The sequence below is a fragment of the Polypterus senegalus genome, chromosome 2, assembly GCF_016835505.1.
Source record: "Polypterus senegalus isolate Bchr_013 chromosome 2, ASM1683550v1, whole genome shotgun sequence".
Classification (NCBI taxonomy): Eukaryota; Metazoa; Chordata; class Cladistia; order Polypteriformes; family Polypteridae; genus Polypterus; species Polypterus senegalus.
The window spans coordinates 263,162,942-263,185,633 of NC_053155.1; the positions used below are offsets into that span (position 1 = coordinate 263,162,942).

General features: G+C 41.6%; 1 protein-coding gene across 3 annotated transcripts in view; it reads left to right on the forward strand.

The window, feature by feature from the left end:
• The window catches only part of tnfrsf19 (tumor necrosis factor receptor superfamily, member 19), a 111,282-nt gene extending 94,421 nt beyond the window's left edge, over nt 1-16,861 (forward strand). For all 3 annotated transcript variants that reach the window (XM_039745452.1, XM_039745449.1, XM_039745450.1), the window contains 2 exons: nt 1,904-2,230; nt 10,834-16,861. In XM_039745452.1, the coding sequence (XP_039601386.1) occupies nt 1,904-2,230; nt 10,834-10,837 (331 nt within the window). In that variant the 3' untranslated portion in view covers nt 10,838-16,861. The remainder of the gene's footprint in view (nt 1-1,903; nt 2,231-10,833) is intronic.
• The last annotated feature ends 5,831 nt before the right edge of the window (nt 16,862-22,692 follow it).

Consider the following 22,692-nt stretch of genomic DNA (forward strand, 5'->3'; position numbering starts at 1 on the left):
ATAATTCAAACTGAAAAATGAGTGAGAGTCGCTGATTTTCATTCCAACTGCTGGCACATCACAAACCTTTGTAGTAAAAAAAAAAAACAAAATGCATTGCAGTTGTCATTCCAACAGGTGGTGCATCTCAAACATTAACACCGTTTTTTATGAATCCCATACTAAATGGCATATAACATAGACACATGCTTTGCGTTTTTCATTCCAACAGATGGCATATCATAAACATTTGTAATAATGCATTTTAGTAATGCAGAACAATATTAACATAAATAACCAACCTAAATAATTCAAACTGAAAAATGAATGAAAAAGATAATGAAAAGGATCATAAACATAAGCCAGTGTAGGGATCTGGGCCAAAACTTAACAAGGCAGACCACAGGACTGTGCCGGGCACCTTGTATCGGAGGGTCCACTCCTGTGCACACGCACACTCACCCCGGGTCACTTTAGAGTCACTGATTAGCCTAACACGCTCGTCTTTGGGGAAGTGGAATGCAGACAACACAAGAAGATACTGTGCAGCTCCGCATGGACAACTGGGCACATGATTTGGACTCTGGATCCATGACAACAAGCTTTACCATTAGCAAGTTACCATTTACCATGATATAATTCATATTGTGCTCTAAACCAGTATGCGAAGTGGCTGTTGTATTAGCCCCACATGTCCATCCTGTAGCAGTGACAATACCGTATATGTGAACACAGTTATTTATGTGTGGTCAAGGGTAAATTTGCAAAATATTTCCTCTTAAAAGAACCCAAGGCCTCTCTGTTGAAGAGCGCTCCGTTTGTTGTCAACGGTTTATCATATCCTCCATCCTCCCTGAGTCGGCTTGGTTGGGACCCAAACATGGGTCACTGGAGTTATTAGCGGCGAGGTTTACTGCTCAATTAAATTGAAAATTGCATTAAACTAGTGGCTGATCTGGCTGCCCAATTTGTGATTGAGTGTCCTGCATTACAGCGAGCGTCTCTTCCAGCTTCTCTCCATGTGTGCTGCCAGATATAGTAAGTTAGCAAGCAGTGTAGTAAATATTGGAACTTCAAGGATTTTCAAATCTCATTTCATTGATATGTTACAAAAGTTAAGTGACGTGACAAAATATGTGCAAAAAAGAGAAAAACTCAGCAAGTGGCTATGAAAGTGACATGCAAGAAAGGTTTTACATAGGAGAGAGATGCACGTTGCTAGTGGTCAAAGTACAAACAAAACCCTGTTGGATCACCAGCACTAGCTGTTTAGGTTTGCTCCACAGGTCATATTGGACGGCACATTAACAAACCTTCCACAAAACACATTGACAGTGTCTCATACAGCACCATTTGTATGCTTTCTCCACCTCTCTGGCCATACTGCCATCCCAGCAGGCAGTGCTCATTTGAACCATGTGCTCCAGTTAAGATCCAAGATGATCTCAAAGCTCTTCCTGAGGTGTGTTTGTGCCTTTCAAGGTCTAGGCTGAGTAACCAGTTCCAAAGTCAGTGCTGGGCTAGGGAACCCTTGGGATTGTCCATTCAGAGCCCCTCCTGCTAGCAGACCCAGGTGTCCCTGCAATCATGGATGCCAACCTTCTGTTAAAAACTAAGGTTTGTTTCTGCATTGTGCACAGTAATGCTGAGACAGGCCTCTGCCCCCCATGTTACTGAACTCCATTAAGGTAGCTTGATGATGGGTGGATGCCTGTAATCTAAAACAAACATCATTGAAAACTGTATCTGATATTTATTCAAAGACAAAACAGGAGAAGAAATGTCATCAAGGCCATATTCCATGTTATGTACCAGTGTGCAGGCCTCAGAATGTGTGGGGTGATCTTGGTCTTCCTGCTAAAACCAACACTCTTCAGTCTACAATTGGTTCTCATCAGCTATGTGTTTATTTTTGTCTTTTTAGAAGCAGTGATCCAGTAGAAGATCTCATCCCATCCTGCATGGCTGCTTTTTCTAGCTGCTCTCGGGCAGATCATTCTGAAGTGCAGTCCTTGATGCGACACTCAGCTGGCAGTGAAAGCCTTCCACTCTTCCTGCCCGATGAGCCAGAAGCAGAGGAAAATCAAAACCAGAATTCGGAAGATGAGACGAATCCAGATTCCCCTGTAAATCAGGATCAGCCGGAATTAACCGAAGCCCACTCATTAGATATTGGCGAACCAGAATCAGAATACAGGGGGGCCAGTGGCAAGAAGTATTCAGAAATTGGGACTTCAGATGATGAAGCCAAGTAAGCTAAGCTATTTTAATTTTTGGGGGTTGAATATCTGATTTTAATCGGGTTGTCAGGCTGGAATGTCTGCCTGAGAATGGCAACATTTCCGTAAATTAAAGATAAAGGGATACAGCAGGATATATTTCTTAAACACTTTTTACATAGCTGTTGTTCACGCTGGTCATGACCCTGAACTGGGTACTTTTGTAGAGTCTTCCCATTCTGACTCAGTCTTTGAAAGCTGTGTGCACTAACATCATATGAGCAGTCCTGAGAGTGGCGAGGTGCCAGTGTAATAGAGTGGCTAAAGCCCTTCGTTCATTTTCAGTCATAGCCTTCATTTACACAATCGTAGTGAGCTGTGAGCAGTCAAGCCACATGCCCGTCACTGTCAGCCCTGTAGTTTAACATTCAAAGCAACTCAATTATAAAGGTTTGTGACAAAGAACAACATGCAACAGAATTGATTTTGTCGTAAGGGTGGGCTCACGTGTACAAAAGTTGATAACCAAAGAGAGCTTAGCTGTTCACACTGCCCAAGCAATGGAAGAGAGTCATCAAAGGCAGCCTCAAGAAATGAAGGAAAACGGGCAAACAGAGGAGCCTGCACAAATATCTGTTCAATATCTAATCTTTGTCATGCTATGACAGAGTGGAGAAAGGAAAACAAATAACGGGTAATGTGAAAGTGTTGCGGAGTAGCAATGAGGGCGCCATTTAGTCTGTCATCTCCTGCAATACCAAATCATGTAATCCTGACCTCCTCAAGGCAGCAAGACTGAGTAACTGAAGTTGTTAAGTGTGACACGTTATACAACTCAAAGTTGTGTAGTGGGGCGCCGGCCTTATGTATTTTACTTGAAACTTGGCGGGTGTTAATTCCAACTCTCACTGCTAATATTATGTGCAACCGTGAAAAAGCAGTAACTCAAGGTCTGATATTAAAACAAGACACTAGTGTTAGATCTGTACTAAAATTCTGACCAACCTTCGGGTCTGAGTATTGGTACCAAAACAATACCAAAGTATATAATGAATAACTCCCCTGTCTGACAGCAGCCCCCCGGTTCACTGCATAATCTCTGCCTTATGGTGTTTGAATGGCCCCCCTTGAATTTCTAGTGCATTTGTATTCATATCTACATTTGAAGAGCAGGGAGAGGGGGTGTGAATCAAATAAGATGTAGGGTGGGGTTTAGTTGGAGGAATTCTGATCACGCTAATAAATGACTGAGCACGAGGTGCTTGAAAACTATTTTCTATCTGGGCCAAAATTAACAAAATACTCGTACCATATCATGTTCAAAATTAGCGTTTTGGTACTTTTTCAGTACCAGAATAACATGCGAACCTACAAGACAATCAGTCTGTGAACCGAGTCTCCCCAGGTAAGGCTGTCTATACTGATATCGTTTCTCACATATAGCATTGATCTCTGTAGACTCAAAGTGAGACATTAACACTTTTATAAAGCTTGGAAAAAGTGACTAATAAAATTTGTACAATGCTCCTTCACTGCAATCAACAACACTTTTGATGACCGGGCATGGAATAAGGGGTTAATGCCAGTGATAATTACTCCAGGCACAAATGTGGTGGGGCAGATAACTCCTCACTACTGCCTATCATGTGCCCGTCATACTGGGGAAATAAGAAGAGAGGATATTAATATGTTGTTTTTTTTATTTCTGAATCATAAAATCTGCTTATCCTTCTATATAAAAGCGGACGGGATTGTCCTTTCATCCCGTGAGTGCTACGCAGGCGCAGAGTTTCACACATGCCCCGTCCGTTTTGCAATGCACGATGGGATTTGTAGTTTCGTTTTTCCAGATAAAAGATGATTTTCTACTCCAGACTGTGCGATATCTTCTTCTTTTTTCTTATCTTACTATATAAAAGTGGTCGGGATTCTCCTTCTGTCCCGTGAGTGGAAAGCATAGCGGTATTCCGCTTATCACAGACTTACTACTTGCAGCTTGCGGTACGAAGCGACATGATGTGAGCAGAGTTCTGGTGCTCCCATTGTTCCCTTGGTTTTGTGCACGATGCGCTGGAAAAATAGACAAAATTATGTCTCTGGAAATAATTAATGTTGATGGAGTACAAATGCCTCACTGCGTAGTAAATATCAGGGGGGTTCTCAATATAGAAAAAAAGTTTAAATGTCATCACAAAAATAACAAACTACGAGTATTAAAGTAATACCGCTCAAATGCAATATAACCAAATTAATGAGTTTGTATAAAATATCAAATTGATCTACATATTGAATTGCCTTAAGAAGTGGTCAACTTAAAAGTCGGTCGCCTTAAAAGGCAGGTCAGCCTAGTAATAAATAGAATGTGTGTTTACTCTCCCAGTAAACAAAGTTTGTAAATAGATGCAGTGAATATATTTTTTATGTAAAGTTTCCCTGTTTAGAACTGTCAGTGGTCCTTACTACATACACATATAATACATGTAATTATACATGTGCCTGTGCAGATTTATATATCATCTGATTTGGTGCCTGGCTGTCGGAGTTGTGTAGATGGCACAGGATAGGATGAGACATCAGAGACAGACATAGATATAGAAAGAATGACACAGGAAGCAGAAAGACCCCACCAAATGACAGTGTGGGAACTCAAGCTGCGAGAGGTAGAGGCAGTAGAAGGGAGACTGATGTCAGGCCTGTGTGGCGGGCGGTGTTTAGCCTTCCACAAATAAGTTAGAGGGCAGGCAACCCAGCTGGTGACGGGGATCCCTCCTGACCCCTGGAAAAAGAGAGAAAGAGGTGTCGCAGAAGGTTGACAAGAGATTAGAACATCACCTGAATGAGAGGACACAGTACATAATTACACATAAGAAGACTGTGGAGTTTGTCACCTTTTTAAAGTTGGGGACTGACAGAAAACCCAGTAGAAACATCCAGTCATTAAAGTGGCAGCACATGGTTAAGATGCTAGACAGAAAGCAGTAAAACATGCTGTCCTTCTAAGGCAAGTAGCTGAGGAGCTTCCTTGAAGAACCCAGCTCTTAGAAGACAACTGAAATAATGCAGAACTGCCAGTTTCCGCTATAGAGACTTTAGCCTAGTGGTACAATGACACAGGTAGGGCTTGCCTCTGTCCCTGGGATTAAGTTATGGGATTTGGTCAAAAGTGAGTCCTTGCTGCATTTAACACCACTGCATTATAGGAAACTCACTGGGAGGCTCAAATGGGGACAGGAAGGGCGTAACAGTTTTCTGCAACAGAAGAAAGAGAGAGGGATGGGATATGGCCAAAATTTTCTTACAAGTGCTGGCCCTTTCTGATACGACTGGGTAATAAACCAGTTGATCTGATATTCTGGATGAAATTCATCTTGTAGTACGTAAAACTTTACTAGCATGCTAAAACTTAGTGGAAAACTTGCGCAAACGTGTAAATGTAAAACATGTTCTATCTCAAAATGTAGAAATTTGTGCATGTAGAAGGAAATGGTAAATGTTGTCTTACATTTGTGCATTCATGTTTAAAAAGGTGATGTCTTTTTGTATTGGACTTGTATGTGAATTGAGCCTATCCCTTGAAGAATATAGGCCAGCATTATATGTGCTTCACTCTGATTGGCGAGTTGATCTTGGCTCCGCCCCCCTGCCGTTGAATCAGGTTAAGAGGGTTCCACAATGTATGGATATGTAAAAGTGAGAATTTGAGACACTGAGAGAGCATAGAATAAAAGCTGAGTTTTGACCCGTGTTTGCCTGGCAGTGGCGGGGGTGAGGTGAGTGAGAAAGAAGCTGCGGTATTCTGGAAATGTGATTACGGGCCAATGAATCCGTAATAATAATAATACATTTTATTTATCGTATATACTCCCATATAAGTTGGGTCTTGAAACCCGAAAAATTGATCATAAAATCGGACCTGACTTTTACGGCTCTTCAAAAATTTAACACTTACATTTTTTTTACATTTTTTTTTTTTTTTTACATCTTCTTGCCTCGTCCAATCTCGTATCAGTTTCTCAGATGCATCACATTTTGTTGCAGCAGCACAGTTACCAATTTCTTTCACCACTTCAACGACTTTTAATTTAAAACCAGCTTCACATTTTCTTCTCCATTGTAGATAAGGGTTGCTCTTACGATAAAGGTGTATAAGGGTGTGAGATACAAAACAGTGCAAACGTCGCTTCAGAATAGAATACTGTGTGGTCACGTAGGCACAATACATAGAAAAAAAGGCAGTGTGCTCCATGGTTACTCTCTCAGGTGGGCGTTAGCATATCATAATCTCTTGGACCAATAGCGGGAGTTTTCCGCATTCAACTTATATGACCGACATTATAAAATGCCGGAAATTATACGGTAAAATCAAGTCCGCATATACGGTATATAGAGCATTTCCATTTGAGTAAAAGAGCATTAACAAGCTTTTTGACAGATAAGAGGCATGCTTATTTGCACAATTAATCATTAATATAGCTCTGTAATGTAAAAAAGAACACATTTCAGCCTGCACAACATATACAAATACATTTTATGGGTATCTATTTTAACTGTCAGTATTTGTAATTATTGTATAACGTGGTATGGACTTTGGTCATACCATACACTCCAACACGCATTCTGCATTTCTGTTGAAGTTCCAACCACACATTCGTACTGTGAGCCCAGAGGCGTTGCTAGGGTTTTCAGCGCCCGGGGACAACTGAAGATTTTGCGCCCCCTCCTGTTTGCCAAAATACAATGGGGAAAGGAAAGAAAATTTTTAAAAATGTTAAAATAATAGTATTTTAAGAAAAAAATTCCATATAAGTCTCCGAAAATGATAAAAGCAAAAAGGTAAAAGTCTTCCTGCTCTTACCTGACAGGAATGATTTTCCGCCACTGTAGCCCATCTGCTTCATATTCTGACTCGCCATGCATTTAGAGATAACATTTTGTACAACACTGCTGAAAAGTGCTGTTATCGCTGGCCTTTCTCCTCTTCTTCTAATCAATAAGTTGTGTTGCCCCACAGCACTACCTCTCATTGGATGATTTTTGTCATCATATCCCTCCCTGTAAGCTGTAGGGTCTACATGAGAAAGATTTAGACGAGAACAGGCCGTTCAGCCGAACAACGCTTGCCAGTCCGATTCACTTAATTCCTCCAAAATAACATCAAGTCGAGTTTTGAAAGTCCCTAAAGTCTTACAGTCTACCACACTACTTGGTAGCTTCTTCCAAGTGTCTATCATTCTATGTGTTAATAAAAAGTTTGTAATGTTGGTGCGAACTTTACCCTTCACAAGTTTCTAGCTGTGTCCCCGTGTTCTTGATGAACTCATTTTAAAATACAAGTCTCGATCCACTGTACTAATTCCCTTCGTAATTTTAAACACTTCAGTCATGTCAACTCCTAATCTTATTTGCTTAAACTGTAAAGGCTCAGCTCTTTTAATCTTTCCTCATAATTCCTCCCCTTCAGCCCTGGAATCAGCCTAGTCGCTCTTCTCTGGACCTTTTCTAGTCCTGCTATGTCCTTTTTGTAACCTGAAGACCAAAAATGCACCCAGTACTCCAGATGAGGCCTCACCAGTGCGTTATAAAGCTTCAGAGTAACCTCCTTGGACTTGTGCTCTGCACTGCAATGCTGTAACCATCATGACTGACAACAACATTCACATCCTGATTAAAGTCATTTATATCGCATGTCTTGCCCATTCCCATGTTTGACTGAACAACAGCTAAGCCTCTTGTCCATGGCTGGATGATGTTAATATTGAGTTGCAGACATTAACAAGCAGGCATACCTAATAATGTGGCCTCTGGGTGTATTTATTGAGTGTACAGTTTCCTTTTATTTCTCAATAGTTATTATAATGTTGGATGGGAACATTTGCTTTGTTTCTCTGCTTAGTATGCCAGGCATGGGCTGCCTCACAGTAAGCTGCAACTGAGAGTTCTGCCTCCTTCGTCCTCCACTCTGCTACTTTTCCTTGTACATTTTTTATCATGCTGCTTGGCAACTTTAAAGAAATGGCCTTTTTATTTTATTAGTAGTCTCTAAGATATCATTAAAGTAACCCCCTTCCCATTTTCCTGTAAGATTTTTTTTTTAAAGCACACAGAGTTGGGGGAGGCCTTCTTGTAACGGTTAAGTTCCTCTCTGTGAAGTAACACAGCTGAACTGGAACAGAATTCATCCTTCGATCCCCACTGCCAAGCCGGTTTTCTGTGCTCCCAGCGGGAATCTGTGAGAAAGCAAGTGAGAAACTTTTCCAAAGAATAGGAAGAACTGCAGGGGAGAGAATCCATAATTCGGAACACTGCTGTCGGAGAACGTTTGGATTTTCTGGCAAGAAAAGAGAGATTCCGAAGGCAAATTGATACAAGTGTGCTCCTCAGACCTGCCTCTATAATATAACAGGCACCATGGGTGGGGGTGGGCTGGGAAGTGGGGGCAGTCAGAGGGTCACTGAAAACTTGTTTAGACAGTAAGTGAATAGACTCTGAGCTGAGGTGGAGACATGGAAACCATGCCAGCGTCCCCATTATCTGCGCCTTTATGTCACTCCCTGTTGCATCTGCAAATGTCTCCTGCTCTTTTTTTTTTTTTTTTTTTCTGGCCTTTCTGCTTCTGTCTTGTCCTGGTTTGTTCTAAATTTGCCATTTTTCTCTTGCTGTGGTGTAAAGTTCTCTGCAGTCAGTCACTGAATGTAATGTACAATCATTTTTTCTATGTAAATGTATATTTATAAGATAAGTCCATCCATCTATTCATTGTCATACTTGATCCCATTGTCACAGACTACATAAGGCAGGAGCCCAAAAATCGAGGCCGTCTTTTGTGGGGCACATCAATGCACAAACCTACACTCCTATCTGCTATTGTCAAACCGAACCTGCATGGCTTTGGGAAGTCTGAACATTGAAAGTACACCTTATGAGGAGGATCTGGGAGTCGTCGTGCACTCGTCACTGTGTTCAGAAGTCATTAAGAAGGCTAACAGAATGTCAGGTTATATAGCGCCTTGATCTGTGGAGTACAAGTCCAAGGAGGTTCTGCTCAAGCTTTATAAAGCACTGGTGAGGCCTCATCTTGAGCACTGTGTGCAGTTTTGGTCTTCAGGTTACAAAAAGGACATAGCAGCACTAGAAAAGGTCCAGAGAAGAGCGACTAGGCTGATTCCAGGACTACAGGGGTTGAATTATGAGGAAAGACTAAAAGAGCTGAGCCTTTACAGTTTAAGCAAAAGAAGATTAAGAGGTGACATGATTGAAGTGTTTAAAATTCTGAAGGGAATCAGTACAGTGGATCGAGACTGTTATTTTAAAATGAGCTCATCAAGAACACGGGGACACTTTGCCAAATTTACTCTTAACAAGTTTCCAACTAACATTAGGAGGTTTTTCTTTACACAGAGAACCATAGACACAGGAATAAACTACCAAGTAGTGTGGTAGACAGTAAGACTTTAGGGACTTTCAAAACTCGACTTGAGTGTATAGGAATGCTGATCTTTGTTGGGCTGAACTGCCTGTTCTCATCCAGATTATTCTACTGTTCTAATGTGACAGAAGGAGGAGGTAGTGATTGACCACTGTGTCATTATGGTGGTAGGAACTGTAGGGAATTAATATTGATTATGCAAGTTATACAATTTCTTTAAAAACAATTAACTTATTTAAAATGTTCAGTTGGTTTTTAAATTGTATCTTTGGTCTCAGTTTTATATTCTCGTTACGTTACTGAAAAGCCCTGTGGACATGGGCACCACTGATACTGAAGCATTGATCCTTATTGATTGAGTTATGGTGGAATGCCAGCTTGAGGAGAGGAGGGAGGCAGCTAGAGGGGCAGGTTCATGTCCCCCTACTCTCGCCCTTCAAAGCTCAGTAATAATCCTTCCACGGGTTCAGCAACAGAAACCTTGCTATGACTTTAACCTCCTCTTTAGTCAAGTTCAAGTGTCTCCTAGGCGCTCCACCCAAAGCCACGACTGACTGCAGCAGGGACAACCGAGGACCCCACTAAAAGGTGGTGGCGTGTACAAAGGGAAGTGTGAGCTTATGACCCACACGTGTTGGGAATTTCTCATTCATGGTGAATAATTGCAAGCCCTTGTCCCCATCACAAATGGTGTTCAGTGGCTTACCCACACCTTTCAGTGACAGGTAGACTAGCAGTCCAGTCCAACTCCGGGCATCACAGACCTGTTATTGCTCAACCTCACATGTGCGACAAGCCCCTCAGGAGGCCACAAATACAAGCCCCTGATGTCCATCCCCACTCCATCCCATGGCCCACGATGAGGATCTTCTCTGCAAATAGTCCCGATTAGACTACGGGTGTCACAAAATGTGTTACACTTTTATAACAGCAGATAAGTAAATGTGCGGATAGCGGAAATTTACTGTGGCGCCTTACATGGCAGTACATGGAATAAACCCAGTATAACGTTTTAGACCGACCTTTACAGGGCCACAGCACGAGCCAAGGTCAGATCCGAGTCTCTTATCACAGCATTTTGTCTGCCGCTTCTAAGTTGTACTGCCTATATTATTTAAAAAATGTGGAGGGAACGTTACGTTTACTGACTTTATAAGACAAACATGAATGATGACATGATGTTTTTCCTTTGTCTTTTTTTTCTGACAGGTAGGCTATGAACAAAGTTCTCTCTTGCCAATGAGTTAAAGACGAGCTGGGATTAAGTGCAGCAGCGTATGAAGAAATAAACAAACACCCGAGCGCATCCACGTTCATGGCATTCTGTTCAACAGGAGTTTGGGTTCCACAGTGCTTGGACGAAGGGGGAGATGCCTTGACTGGGCTGCTATTGCTCCGTTTCCTAAAGCTGTTTGCTGATTGGTGGACACCGTAGCAAAAACAATGATTGGAAGAGAGAATCTGGCAGCACTTTTTGTTGAAATGAAGACGCCAAGTTTTCCATACTTTTTGTTTCACTTGAACCCTGCTTGGTGTTGCCCTTTCTCAGCACCCTTTATCACTTTATTTTTGGCCATCTTCTTCACAAATCCTGCGGACACCGGGATCACTTCAGTCTGGCCTTTTCATTTTGTTTGATAAGTCATCGTGCACGTTGGATGTGTGAATAAGCCATATCGACAGCATTCACAAAGCGATGATCTGAGGAAGGTCAAGTATACTTGAAGCTGTCCTGACATTCTGACTGTGTTTTTCATTAACCGTGGAAATGAATGTGGCTTATAGCAAATAGTCATAACTATTTCCTTAAACATTTAATATTTCTAAAATATTTCCGTCCAGCTTTACTTACAGTTAGTAAAAGAATGCTATCGGGAATGCTATTTTGTTAAAGGCAGGCACTTCTTCTCTTCATCGCTCCTGTGTTGTTCTCTGTTTCACTTTGCAAATCTGTAAAGGACAACAAAGGATTTTGTGAGCAGCTGTGCCAGTCAGGGCACTATAAAGACTAGCAATAGGCGCTTGCATTTAAATGTAGATAATGTAATATAGTAAATAGCAAGTATTTTTGTTTTTTTTTTTTAATTCTTGAATACACACACAATGCTTCTAGTTGGTCTTTGGGCTTCACATCCAATGGATTCAGAGGTGGTGTGTGTGTGTCCAAGTCCGTCCATCCATCCATCTTTCCATATTCTCACCTGCTTGTGAGTCACTGAGGAACATCGAGGCAAGGCAGGAACCAACCCTGGATGAGGACCAGCCTATCATAGAGCTCACCCCACAGCCACGTCTAGTGCACCACCATATGTCGAAATATTATATAAATATGCCCGAAGCTTTTAGTGGGGGGATCGAATGTGCTCTTCCTTTCTGCAGGAGTTCACCGCTGCACAGTAGGTTACTGTATATGTTTGGTTTGATTCAGATATCGTCCAATGGTAGCCCTAAAGCAGCAGCTCCTCCTGTAAGATCTGAACCATCGTTAAGAGCAAAGTATGAGGGAGAAAAAATCCAGAAATGAGAAGTTAAGTCATGAGGTACTGAAGCGTTTCATATTTTTGTTCTTTTGAGCAAAACTGTTTGTGATGGGCAACAATAATTACAAAATGATTGCATTGGGGTATTAATTTATACAGTGAGTGTATTTATAGTTCAGACTCCTTACAATGCTGAACAAGATGAGAGGGAAAGAAAATGAATGAATGAACAGGTGCGTATGAGGTACAGTCGAAAGTAAACTGCTAAGACAAGAACTGTGACCATGTGATGCTGGGGTGTTGGTAAACTGGTCTAGAATTGTTTGCTGAACTTTGTTACACATTATATGGACATTGTGTTCAGTAACATAATGAAACCCTTTACACCATACTGTGTAGGAGACCACTGTCAGGGCAGACTGCACAAGGGAGCTTCAGGAGCAGATGAAATGAAGCCGGATCGGGATCATTTTATAACAATCGAAGTGTTCCTGCCCCAGGGTTCATTCACACTCGACTGTTTCCCCCCGCCGGTATTTTCATAGCCATAGCACAACCATAAAATCAACAGTTTGACAGTTTGGCCCCCTATACCCATCACCACAGAGGATCACTGCGGGTTTGTAAAAATAAATGTGATATACAGCAGATCTTCCACATGAAGACAGACCATCATGCACATGAGTGTGTTTCTTCCACATGGAAATCCCGCCCCTTAGCTGTTGCTTAGCAACCACAATTTCCTGTTCCCAGTGTTTAAGGCTGACAGGGCATCAGCCACACACACGCCAGTCTCTGTGGAGGAAAAGTGCTGTGCGGTCTGAGAGGGATTCGGCTTACATTAAAGTATGTGGCCATATTTGTTCAAATTGTTCTCTGCACATGACCGGAAATGACACCAGTGTTTGTTTTGTTTTGTTTTTTTTTTAAACAGGATAATTTTATTTAAACATAAAATGACAGGCAGTTGCGTGAAAATGCATATCGTCAAGGCCCAAAAACATTGTAGTCAAATCTGTGTTAACTTGCACCTCTGCAAACACACACGGGAAAGAGGCATCTTGAATCCAAAGCAGATAAATTAGGCAGCATATAAGCCACCTAAAGGCCATGTCACATGACGTGACTTTTCCAGTGATGTTCAGACTTCATTTACGTAATCTTAGTGAGTTGAAGGCAGTGGGCATCACGCTTTCATGAACCCAGTCACGTACTGTGACATGCCCAGCAGCTGGTTTGAGTTTGTGTTTAGTAGTAGAGGCAGGCAGTGTGTGCGCGAGTGCTGACAACCAATGAACGGACAATATATAGAGTGGAACGTGGGGGACCTCACACACAGAAGAAAACCTTGTCTTTCTGATGTCACGCGTTTTACCAAAAAGGGGAAAAAAATCAGAGCTGAACTCGTCGTACCGGTTAGCCCCTTGTATAGCACCAGCTCCGGCATTGTTACAAAATGAGGCAAGCAACTGTGCCAGAAGGTCAGTACACGGTCAATAAATTTAACACGCTCAGTCATGTAAAGTGACATAGTCCAGCGATGAGGTTAGTGGCGCAGTCGGCAAGTCTGATTTACCCCATGACAAGACATCACTGTGCCATTGGCTTTAGACAAGAACGTAAACACTGTACTTAATTAAGTCCAAGCATATCCCATAAATATACATTTGTAGCCATAGTTGCAGGATTTTTTTAAAAATTCTGTGCTAAATCCAGCTGGACCTTGCATAAGATGCCTCATGTTTGTCTGAACTGTTTATATTCATAGTGTTCACCATCCTGCTTGACGAAATTTAGCATTACGGTGCTGCGGCCTGTCCTGGGTGTAATATCAATGGGAACCCCAGAGGCGGAGGTCTGCACTGAACTGATTTTACTCTCCCGCTCCTGACAAAATTCCATGGATTTTTCCTGCTTCCAATGGAATTTTGTTTACCTCCCTAAAAGGCTGTGGGTTTCATTCAAGTAACTATGTGTAGGGCACAGACTATTTTATGAGACTGCCTACATTGTGCTCCCCTCTAAAACATCATTTTAACAATCCAGATGAGAATGTCTAAGTTATGATGTGTGTAGCTCTCGTTATTTTTACTTTTGATGCGCTAAAAAACTTAAATGTCAAAATAGTTTTATATAGTTCTCCATTTTTGGGGATTATGGAAGAGAAATCGCAAATCCTGTCACCCTAATAAATAAGCCTGCACTGGCTTGTGTGCATAACGCCTGCAATTATTCATTTGCAAAAAGAAAACAACACACCACCACCGCGTCACAGATGCACACACACACTAGCTTTCCTTCTTTCATAAGTGCAGCACTTTTGCAGCAATTATAGTGTCGATTAGAACATTGATGATAAATTATAACAGTAATATAACTAATTATATGTTGTAGAGGTTAATCTATGCTGTTCCAGCCTGCTCCCGACCACAGGAATAGTGGCTAACTACCCACGTCACTAAATCTTTAGTCTGATCCCATGGGAATGCAGACCTCTGCCAGATGGTTTGCTGCCGCTGACGGGGCCCTCTTACGCACACACACGCGCACACACACACACACACGTCTAGGACCAGTCGAGTCAGCCTGAACTGAAGTTCCCAGAGGGAAACGCCACACATACTCTGGTAGAACAAGCAGACTTCACAAAGTCAATGACCAGGCGATAGATTCAACCCCAAGATTCTGGCCATGTGATGCAGTGCCATCGTGCTTCCCCTTAACAACACTTTACTTATTTATATTCTTTTAATGTGCAATTTGAAGTCATCAGGTCGTCACCGAGTAAGTCCTTCCACATTGGAGTTTGGTAGCATTTGATCAAACCAGAGCAGAGTGGAAATGTGCCTCAAGACGCATAACCGATGCCATCTGAACCGCATTTAAACCGCTGGCTGTGCACTTCTTGTAGCATGGTCCATCATGGTGAAGGTTTGACCAAGCTTTACTTTACATGTATATACTGTAAACGTCATTCCCGTGGTGTCCGAGGCACTGCGTTGTGCTGCGCCTTTTCTACTCTCCACCAGCAGACGATGACTGTACCCTTCTAGCGCAGTGTGTGTGTAATGAGTGGGACGCTGGACTTCACATCGTAGCGTTTAAAACTCTCATTGCTACCCCAAGCTTGGCATTCAACCCCCTGTGAACAAATTCTTATAAAAAAATATAAAGTGTAAGTTAGTTAGTAATGTGTTCAGATCTTGTAAGGGTACAAGTATTTAAAACGTCTGATAATAAATACACAACCTATTATTTGTTAAACAATTCTGTACGTGTGTGTGCCAAAATGGCATCATGTGAATTTTCACAGTCCGAAGGAGTTTTATTTGGGTGGCATGCGTTTGTATGTGTTATTATGCACATCAAATAGAAGAATATAGCGTGTGGCGGTCCAAAGTTCTCGAGCAGCTGGCCTCAGAATGTGCGTTTTTAAATCTCTATATTCATACACACGTACACTCTTGAAGAAAATGTCATTTGTAAATAAACAAAGCTGTGCAAATCCCTTTCTTCTTGTAATCTTTTGAACAATGTTTGTTCTTTTTCCATAAAGGAGAATGTATTTGTAGAATAAAGCATTTTTTTTTTTTTTATCGATTCTGCTGCAGTCTCTGTTTTAAATGCAACATACTTTGGAGATTTAAAATTTCCCTTTAGGACACACAGATGATATTTCGTCTCTCCCTGTCAAAGAGCACAGGTGTCCCTCCCTCAGCCTTCACACGCAACTTCGTTGTTTCATTACGCTGCTGTTGCTTGAGGCTTTCTAACAAAGCTTCCAGTAGAAGTGTGTACGTTTTTGATTCCTGAACAAGGACCTTAGGGGGCTGAAAGTGAAGTTGATGTGACTGCCGCCTGTGAAGGTTTGGGGGCCATAGTGGCATGGCATGCAAATGCGTAAACTGTAGATGTTCCCGTTTATGTCACCAAAGGATGGCCATCTCAGGGCTTCCATTTCCAATAGCACAGTATTAAAATGCCCTTAGGGGGGAAAAATATAGTAATTTGCTTGATTAGAAGAACTATTAAGTTTTATCATCCTCCCTTCTAGATTAGTTGATGACAGTGTCCTTGTAGAGCAAGTTAAGTTAGGGTGAGCTTTTCTGTAAGGATGAATGCAAAATCAAGAAAACCAGACTGACCTCACTGTCTTTTTAGGAGAGGACTCCCTTAGGGAAAGCTGCGCCTCATTCCTATAGACAGATGTGAACGAGGCAGACTGCTTAATGATTCCATTTAGGTGCGCAATTACCAGCCGACATTTTAATTACACAATTACATCATTAAACAAGTAATCTTGTAATCGGTGCATTTACCTTGGTACTTTCCTCAAATTTAGGAGTGCAGATGTTTTCCAGGTAATAGTATCATTCCCAGATCTTTTGATTGATCATCTTAATTGCATCTCTCATTGTTTAATCAGCATGGGGAAATCTTTGCAGTCAAAAGTAGAAAAGTGAAGTTCAAGAGAAAACTTGAACCGCCCAGCACATCAAAGGTCTTTCGCCTTCTCGAATCTTTGCATTTTCTGCAACTCTGCTCTGATGCTCATGAATCCAAAGAGGTAACTTGGGCAGTGACCCACGTGGAACTTCTTTATGTGTGAGAACGCATGTTGATCTAAACTGTGCCTTGCTGGGTTCATCACAATTAAGCGAGAATCTGGAGATTTGGGGGAGCTCCGGTTCAGTCTTGGTGGGGCTCACTGGCTGATCCAATTACTTAAAATTAAAAGACAATCATGGGTGACAATGGAACTCGCTTCATTTTAGGGCTTGTAAGTCCTTTCATTCTGCCATGTTAAGCCGTTCTTACCTGGCAGAGGGTGTCCTCTAAATGATTATGGCCTGGAGTAGATTATTAATTCTCAGTCCTTCACTTTGTGTTCAGAAGAATCACTTCAGGTTTTTGTTTGGCCTGGCACCTCCTGGTTGAGCAGTAAGAGGAAAACCCCCATCTGATATACCGTTGAACTTGTCTTGATGTCTGGTTATGCAAGCAAGATGGTGAGCTTTTTGGGGATCCCCCGTATTTTTGGCCATCAAGACTCAACCCTCAGTTTTAGGCCATGTTTGGTGCAGGACATTACACTGTTATGATAAAGAGTAAACCGACAGGGGTCTTCAGCAGAAATGATCAGAGGGACTTGAAGTTGTTCATGCCACATCAAGGGGTTCACCCCCTAATGAGATACAAGGGGTCAAAGTTTCTCCTTTACATCAAACTCTGAAAAAAATACAGAGTGCTAATCTAGGCAAGTGCTGTATTCTCTTATTGCTATTTCGAGGTTGCTGATCATGAATACGATTAGTTTTAATATCTGATCTTTTACTGGTGGTCTTAGCCCTGTCAGAGACACTCCCTCAAGGATAAAAATGACAAATGTGAAACATAAGCATGGGGGGGTATCATTTTAGACCAGCGATCTCGGACTCCAGTCCTGGAGCTCTGCAGTAGCTGCAGGTTTTCATTCTAACCCTTTTCTTAATTAGTGACCTGTTTTTTGTTGCTAATTAACTTCTTTGAAATTAATTTTAATTGACTTGCTCTTGAAGACTCAGGCCCAAGAATTGTTTTCCTTAACAAGCAGCCAAAGAATAATGAGATACGAAATGACCCAAAACATGACCAGCAAACAACAAAACAACACAGCAAACTGTGACCATCATACAATATCTGAAAATAAAGAATGTTGATTTGCTTAGGGTCCCAAAATATTTAAAGAGTACCCTTAGAGAAGTAAAGAAAAAAATCCACAATTTCGGAAATGTATATTAATGCACAATGAGAGCAGCAACAAGCCATGGATTTAAAGAACGGGTTTAATTAACAGCAAGACTCGGTGCCTAATTACGCAACTGGTTGAGGCCCTGACTGAGTTGGTCTTCTGTTGGCTCACTCACTTCACATTTCATTTTTGTTTAAGGAAAGAAATGAAGCAAATCAGAGGAACGATGAAGAAATTCTGGGGAACAAATCTTAAAAAATAACTCAAAATGAATTCAAAAGAAGTTAATTAGCAGCAAAAACAGATCACTGATTAAGAAAAGGGTTAGAATGAAAGCCTGCAGCCACTGTGGCCCTCCAGGACTGGCGCTGGGGACTCCTGTTTTCGACCGTGTCGAGGTCAGTGATTACAAATATGATGTTAGGTTAGATTTTTCTTTCTATACTAGGGATGTAGCCCTCTACGAATTTCTGATCAGAGACTAACAAATAACAGATTTCTGTTACAATCGAAAATATTTAGACTTTGAACATTTAAACCGAAGCACACATTTTATTAATATTACAAACACGTGACACAGTTATTTTGTTTATTATGTACCTCAACTTCATGAAGTTAATCCTTACGTTTCTTACCAACACCCTGCATTAAGGTGGCTTACGCTAATTCAGACTTTGTTCTCTGCCATTTCTTTAAAATAGAAGTTCATTGCAAACAAACAGGCGTAAATGAGACCAAGTTAAACGGTAAACTGCTGCTTCCTTTGTCATTTATTGTTAATTGACAACTGGTTAAAACAAACGCCAAAAGAGTGAATCCAGCTAAATGAAGCAAACAATGGTCAGGAATCTTAATAAGCAATTTTAGTAAGCATTAAATGCGTCAGCAGCAATAATTGGGTTTGATTTAAGAAATTAGGTTAGACCAGGGGTTGGCAATGTCGGTCCTGGAGGGCCACAGTGGCTCCAGGTTTTCATTCATTTCACTCAATCCTTTCTAATCTCAGGCCTTATTTCATTTTATGGCTTGTTAGTCTGCAAAGTAAGGTTCTTAGATCGTAGATTTTTTCCTTTCCAAGGATATCATCCAAATGATTTGTCACGTGTTCTATTAAGTGTTTAAATAAATCAAACAGTGGATGAGGAACACACTGTGCGGACTGCTTTGTCATTTACATCTTATTGCTAATAAGGAGCCATTAAAACAGCGAATGCAATTGTAAAAATTGTTTTGTTCAAAAAGATTGAAATAAGTAATTAAGGGTGGGGAACCTTAGCAAGTGAGAGCACTGAAATGAACCATCAAAACGTCACTTAAGCAGTCAGTGCTTCATCAGCAGTAATTGACCTCTCATTAAGAAACTGGGTTGGAGCGAAAACCTGCAGCCACTGTAGTGTGAGATTGACATTTCTTAGAAATATTTGTTTTCTCCAAAGCCTTAAATGCTTGACTCTTTCTTTTTTTTTTTATCGTTTTCCTATTTTCTTTTTCTTCTGTGGCATTTACTCTGTTAATGAAGCCAGGACTAATAACAGTGAAAGCTGAACGGCTGCAGTCACTTGGGTGTCAGACCCACTAATGTGGACATCAGGAAATAACGGTTTAAATAACAGAACATCTAAGAAAGCACAAAGAAAATCTTCAAAGCCATGATTAAAAAGTATGAAACCATCCCCATGTAACATATAGAAATACATTTCAATACAAATTTAGCAAAGCCAGTTTTCTCATTTCTAGATTGGCTAGTGAAATAGTAGCCAGCTTAATAAACCAAATTAAGCAGACGTTGGCTGGAATAAAAATGTGCAGCCACAGTGAGCCCCCAGGACACAATCACTGCTTTCCCACTTACTGCCCACCTTTCCATTGACCTTTAGGCACGCCAGCTGAGCTGCGTAATCCAGTCCAGGTTTGTGAGAACCAAAATGTTTTTCTGAAGCATCAGGTACAAGAAACGAAGCAATTCTGGATGGAGCAGCAGTCCATCACAAAGCTCGCTGGGTGTGTTCCTCATCGTCACCAGTTTGTTAGCCATTTTCTGTGTTTACTTTTCAGGTTAGACGGTTGCCCCCCAAATCCTCTCCGCTCCCTGCAGCCCCAGGCCATACTTTGGGGTGAGAACAGTGCTTTTCAAATCATTTGACACCATCCCCAGAAATGTCATCTTTGGTATCCCTCAGGGTTTAATTCCTTCTGCCTCCATGTTTGCGTAGCTCTTTGTTAAATCATTCCCTGTCCTTCACATCAATTATTGGCAGTTCTCTTATTATGGTAGTACAGTAGCTTTCAATTGAAAACTGTGTGCGGGTGTTCAACATTGAAACATTGATGGTACTCTAAATAGAAAGTGGAAGAGCTGCTGGTTCTGCATGCCCATGCGCTCCACTTCAAAAGCCGACTTCATGTGCCTCAACCACCTTAGTCTGTTTCTCTTTAGCACAATATCTGTCACTTCCAACATCAAGTCTCTCTCTCAACTGCACATTCATCTTTGTCTCACTCCATGATTCTCCACACATCTATCTGATGCTTCTCAACTCTGCTCTTTCCAGCTTGGCTTCATGCATCACGTTCATCTGCCATGTCTTTCTCTCATTCCTCACGAAGCTTTCATAAACTTTACCCTTCGATACCCGAGAAAGTCAAAATGGGGGGACAGCTTCTGGAATTCTTTCCTTTCCCCTCTCACCCTAACATCCACATCTTATGTGAGGAGAAACTACGTACTTGAAGTAAAACCTAAAAAGGAGAAAATGAAAACCCCTCACAGACCAAGTCCAGCTGTAGTCTTTGAACCCAAGATTCTGGATCTACAAAGCCAACCACTGTTCCATGTTGCAAATTTCATCTCATTTTCATTTTCTGAAACCACTTTTCCTAAGTGAGGAATCACAATAGCAGCAAACCAAACAGGTCCGCCGAGACTTCCCTGTCCCCAGATTTCATCTCTTTCTGGTGAATTCCCAGGCACTCCCAAGTCAGCCAAGAGATATAATCCTTTCAGTGTGTCCTGGGTCTGCCCAAGGGTCTCTGCCCAGTAGGACGTGCCCAAGGCAGCCATAGTGTGAGTTGCCTGGTGGGGCCTAAACCACCTCAACTGGCTGCTCTGGTTCCAGAGGAGGAGCAACTCTACTTTGAAGCTACCCCGAATTGCTGAGTTCCTCTACATATCATGGAGTGTCAGCCCAACAGCCACGCAAAGAGACCTCATTTTTGTGCATGCAATCTTATTCTCTCAGCCAGTACCCAACGCTCATGACCATAGGTAAGGACAGAAATGTAGATCAACCAAGAAACCAAGAGTTTTGTCTTTAGATTTAAGTCCCGCTTCACTCCCGGTGCAGCATCCATGGATGTGCTGCCACAGTTCCAGCCCTCTTGTCAGTGTCACGTTCTCTATTTCCACGGCTCGTGAACAAGATCCTGAGGTACTTGAACTCCTCCACTAGCACAGTTGTTTCCCCTTTAATCTGGAGGGAGAACACTTTCAAGTATCTCCATCATTTCCAATGTGAGCAATCAGAAAATAAGACTACTGAGTCAGTGGATGGCACCCTTTCAAGCACCTTACCCACCTTCTCTAAGAAGGCTCAATACTTACTCACAAACAACAGTCAAGAGTTTTCTTCTCAGCAACTTGTAGCTGCATAGGGGTAACCATCTTGTCCACCACAGAAAACTCCAATTGCACAACCCTCAACTGGCGGCTTGCGAGTATCCCCACACCTGCCCAAAGACCATCTCCAAAGAAGAGGTTTGGTTCCAGAAACCACGCATTGTGTGATGGTGATAGCAACTCTATTTACCTGGTACTTTCCCATCTCAAAAACCGGTTCAGACTCCTTCCAAAGCCAACCTCCATTACCAGGGTCTAATCCATCTAGAACTTTCCTGCCTAAGCCTGCCACTCAGCTGGCATCACATTCAAACTTCACCCTTTGTCTTGCAAACTAAATAAGGAGAAAACAGAAATCTTAGTGATTGGCAAAAATGGTTATAATGAGGTTATTAGAAATAAACCTGATGCATTAGGATTAAAAGTCAAGACAAAGTAAAGAATTTAGGGGTAACTGTTGACTGTGACCTGAATTTTAAATCACATATTAATCAGATCCCTAGGACAGCATTTTTCACTTAAGAAACATTGCAAAAATTAGACCTCTTATAACATTGCAAGATGCTGAGAAATTAGTTCACACGTTTGTTTTCAGTAGACTAGATTACTGTAACGCACTCCTCTCAGGACTACCAAAAAAGACATAAATCATTTGCAACGAGTGCAGAATGCAGCTGCTAGAATCCTAACTAGGAAAAGAAAATCCGAGCACATCTCTCCAGTTGTGATGTCACTACACTGGTTACCTGTGTCATTCAGAATTGACTTTAAAATACTGCTTATGGTTTATAAAGCCTTAAATAATCTCGCTCCATCTTATATATCGGAGTGTCTTACACCTTACACTCCAAATCGTAACCTTAGATCCTCAAATGAGTGTCTCCTTAGAATTCCAAGAGCTAAACTTAAAAGAAGTGGTGAGGCGGCCTTCTGCTGCTATGCACCTAAAATCTGGAATAGCCTGCCAGTAGGAATTCACCAGGCTGATACAGTGGAGCACTTTAAAACACTGCTGAAAACACATTACTTTAACATGGCCTTCTCGTAGCTTCATCTTAATTTAATCCTGATGCTCTGTATATTCAATTCATTATAATAACTATTCATGGTGGCTCTAAAATCCATACTAACCCCTACTTTCTCTTCTGTTCTTTTTCTGGTTTTCTGTGGTGGTGACCTGTGGCACCACCACCTGATCAAAGCACCGTGATGTCCCTACATTGATGGATTGAAGGCCAGAA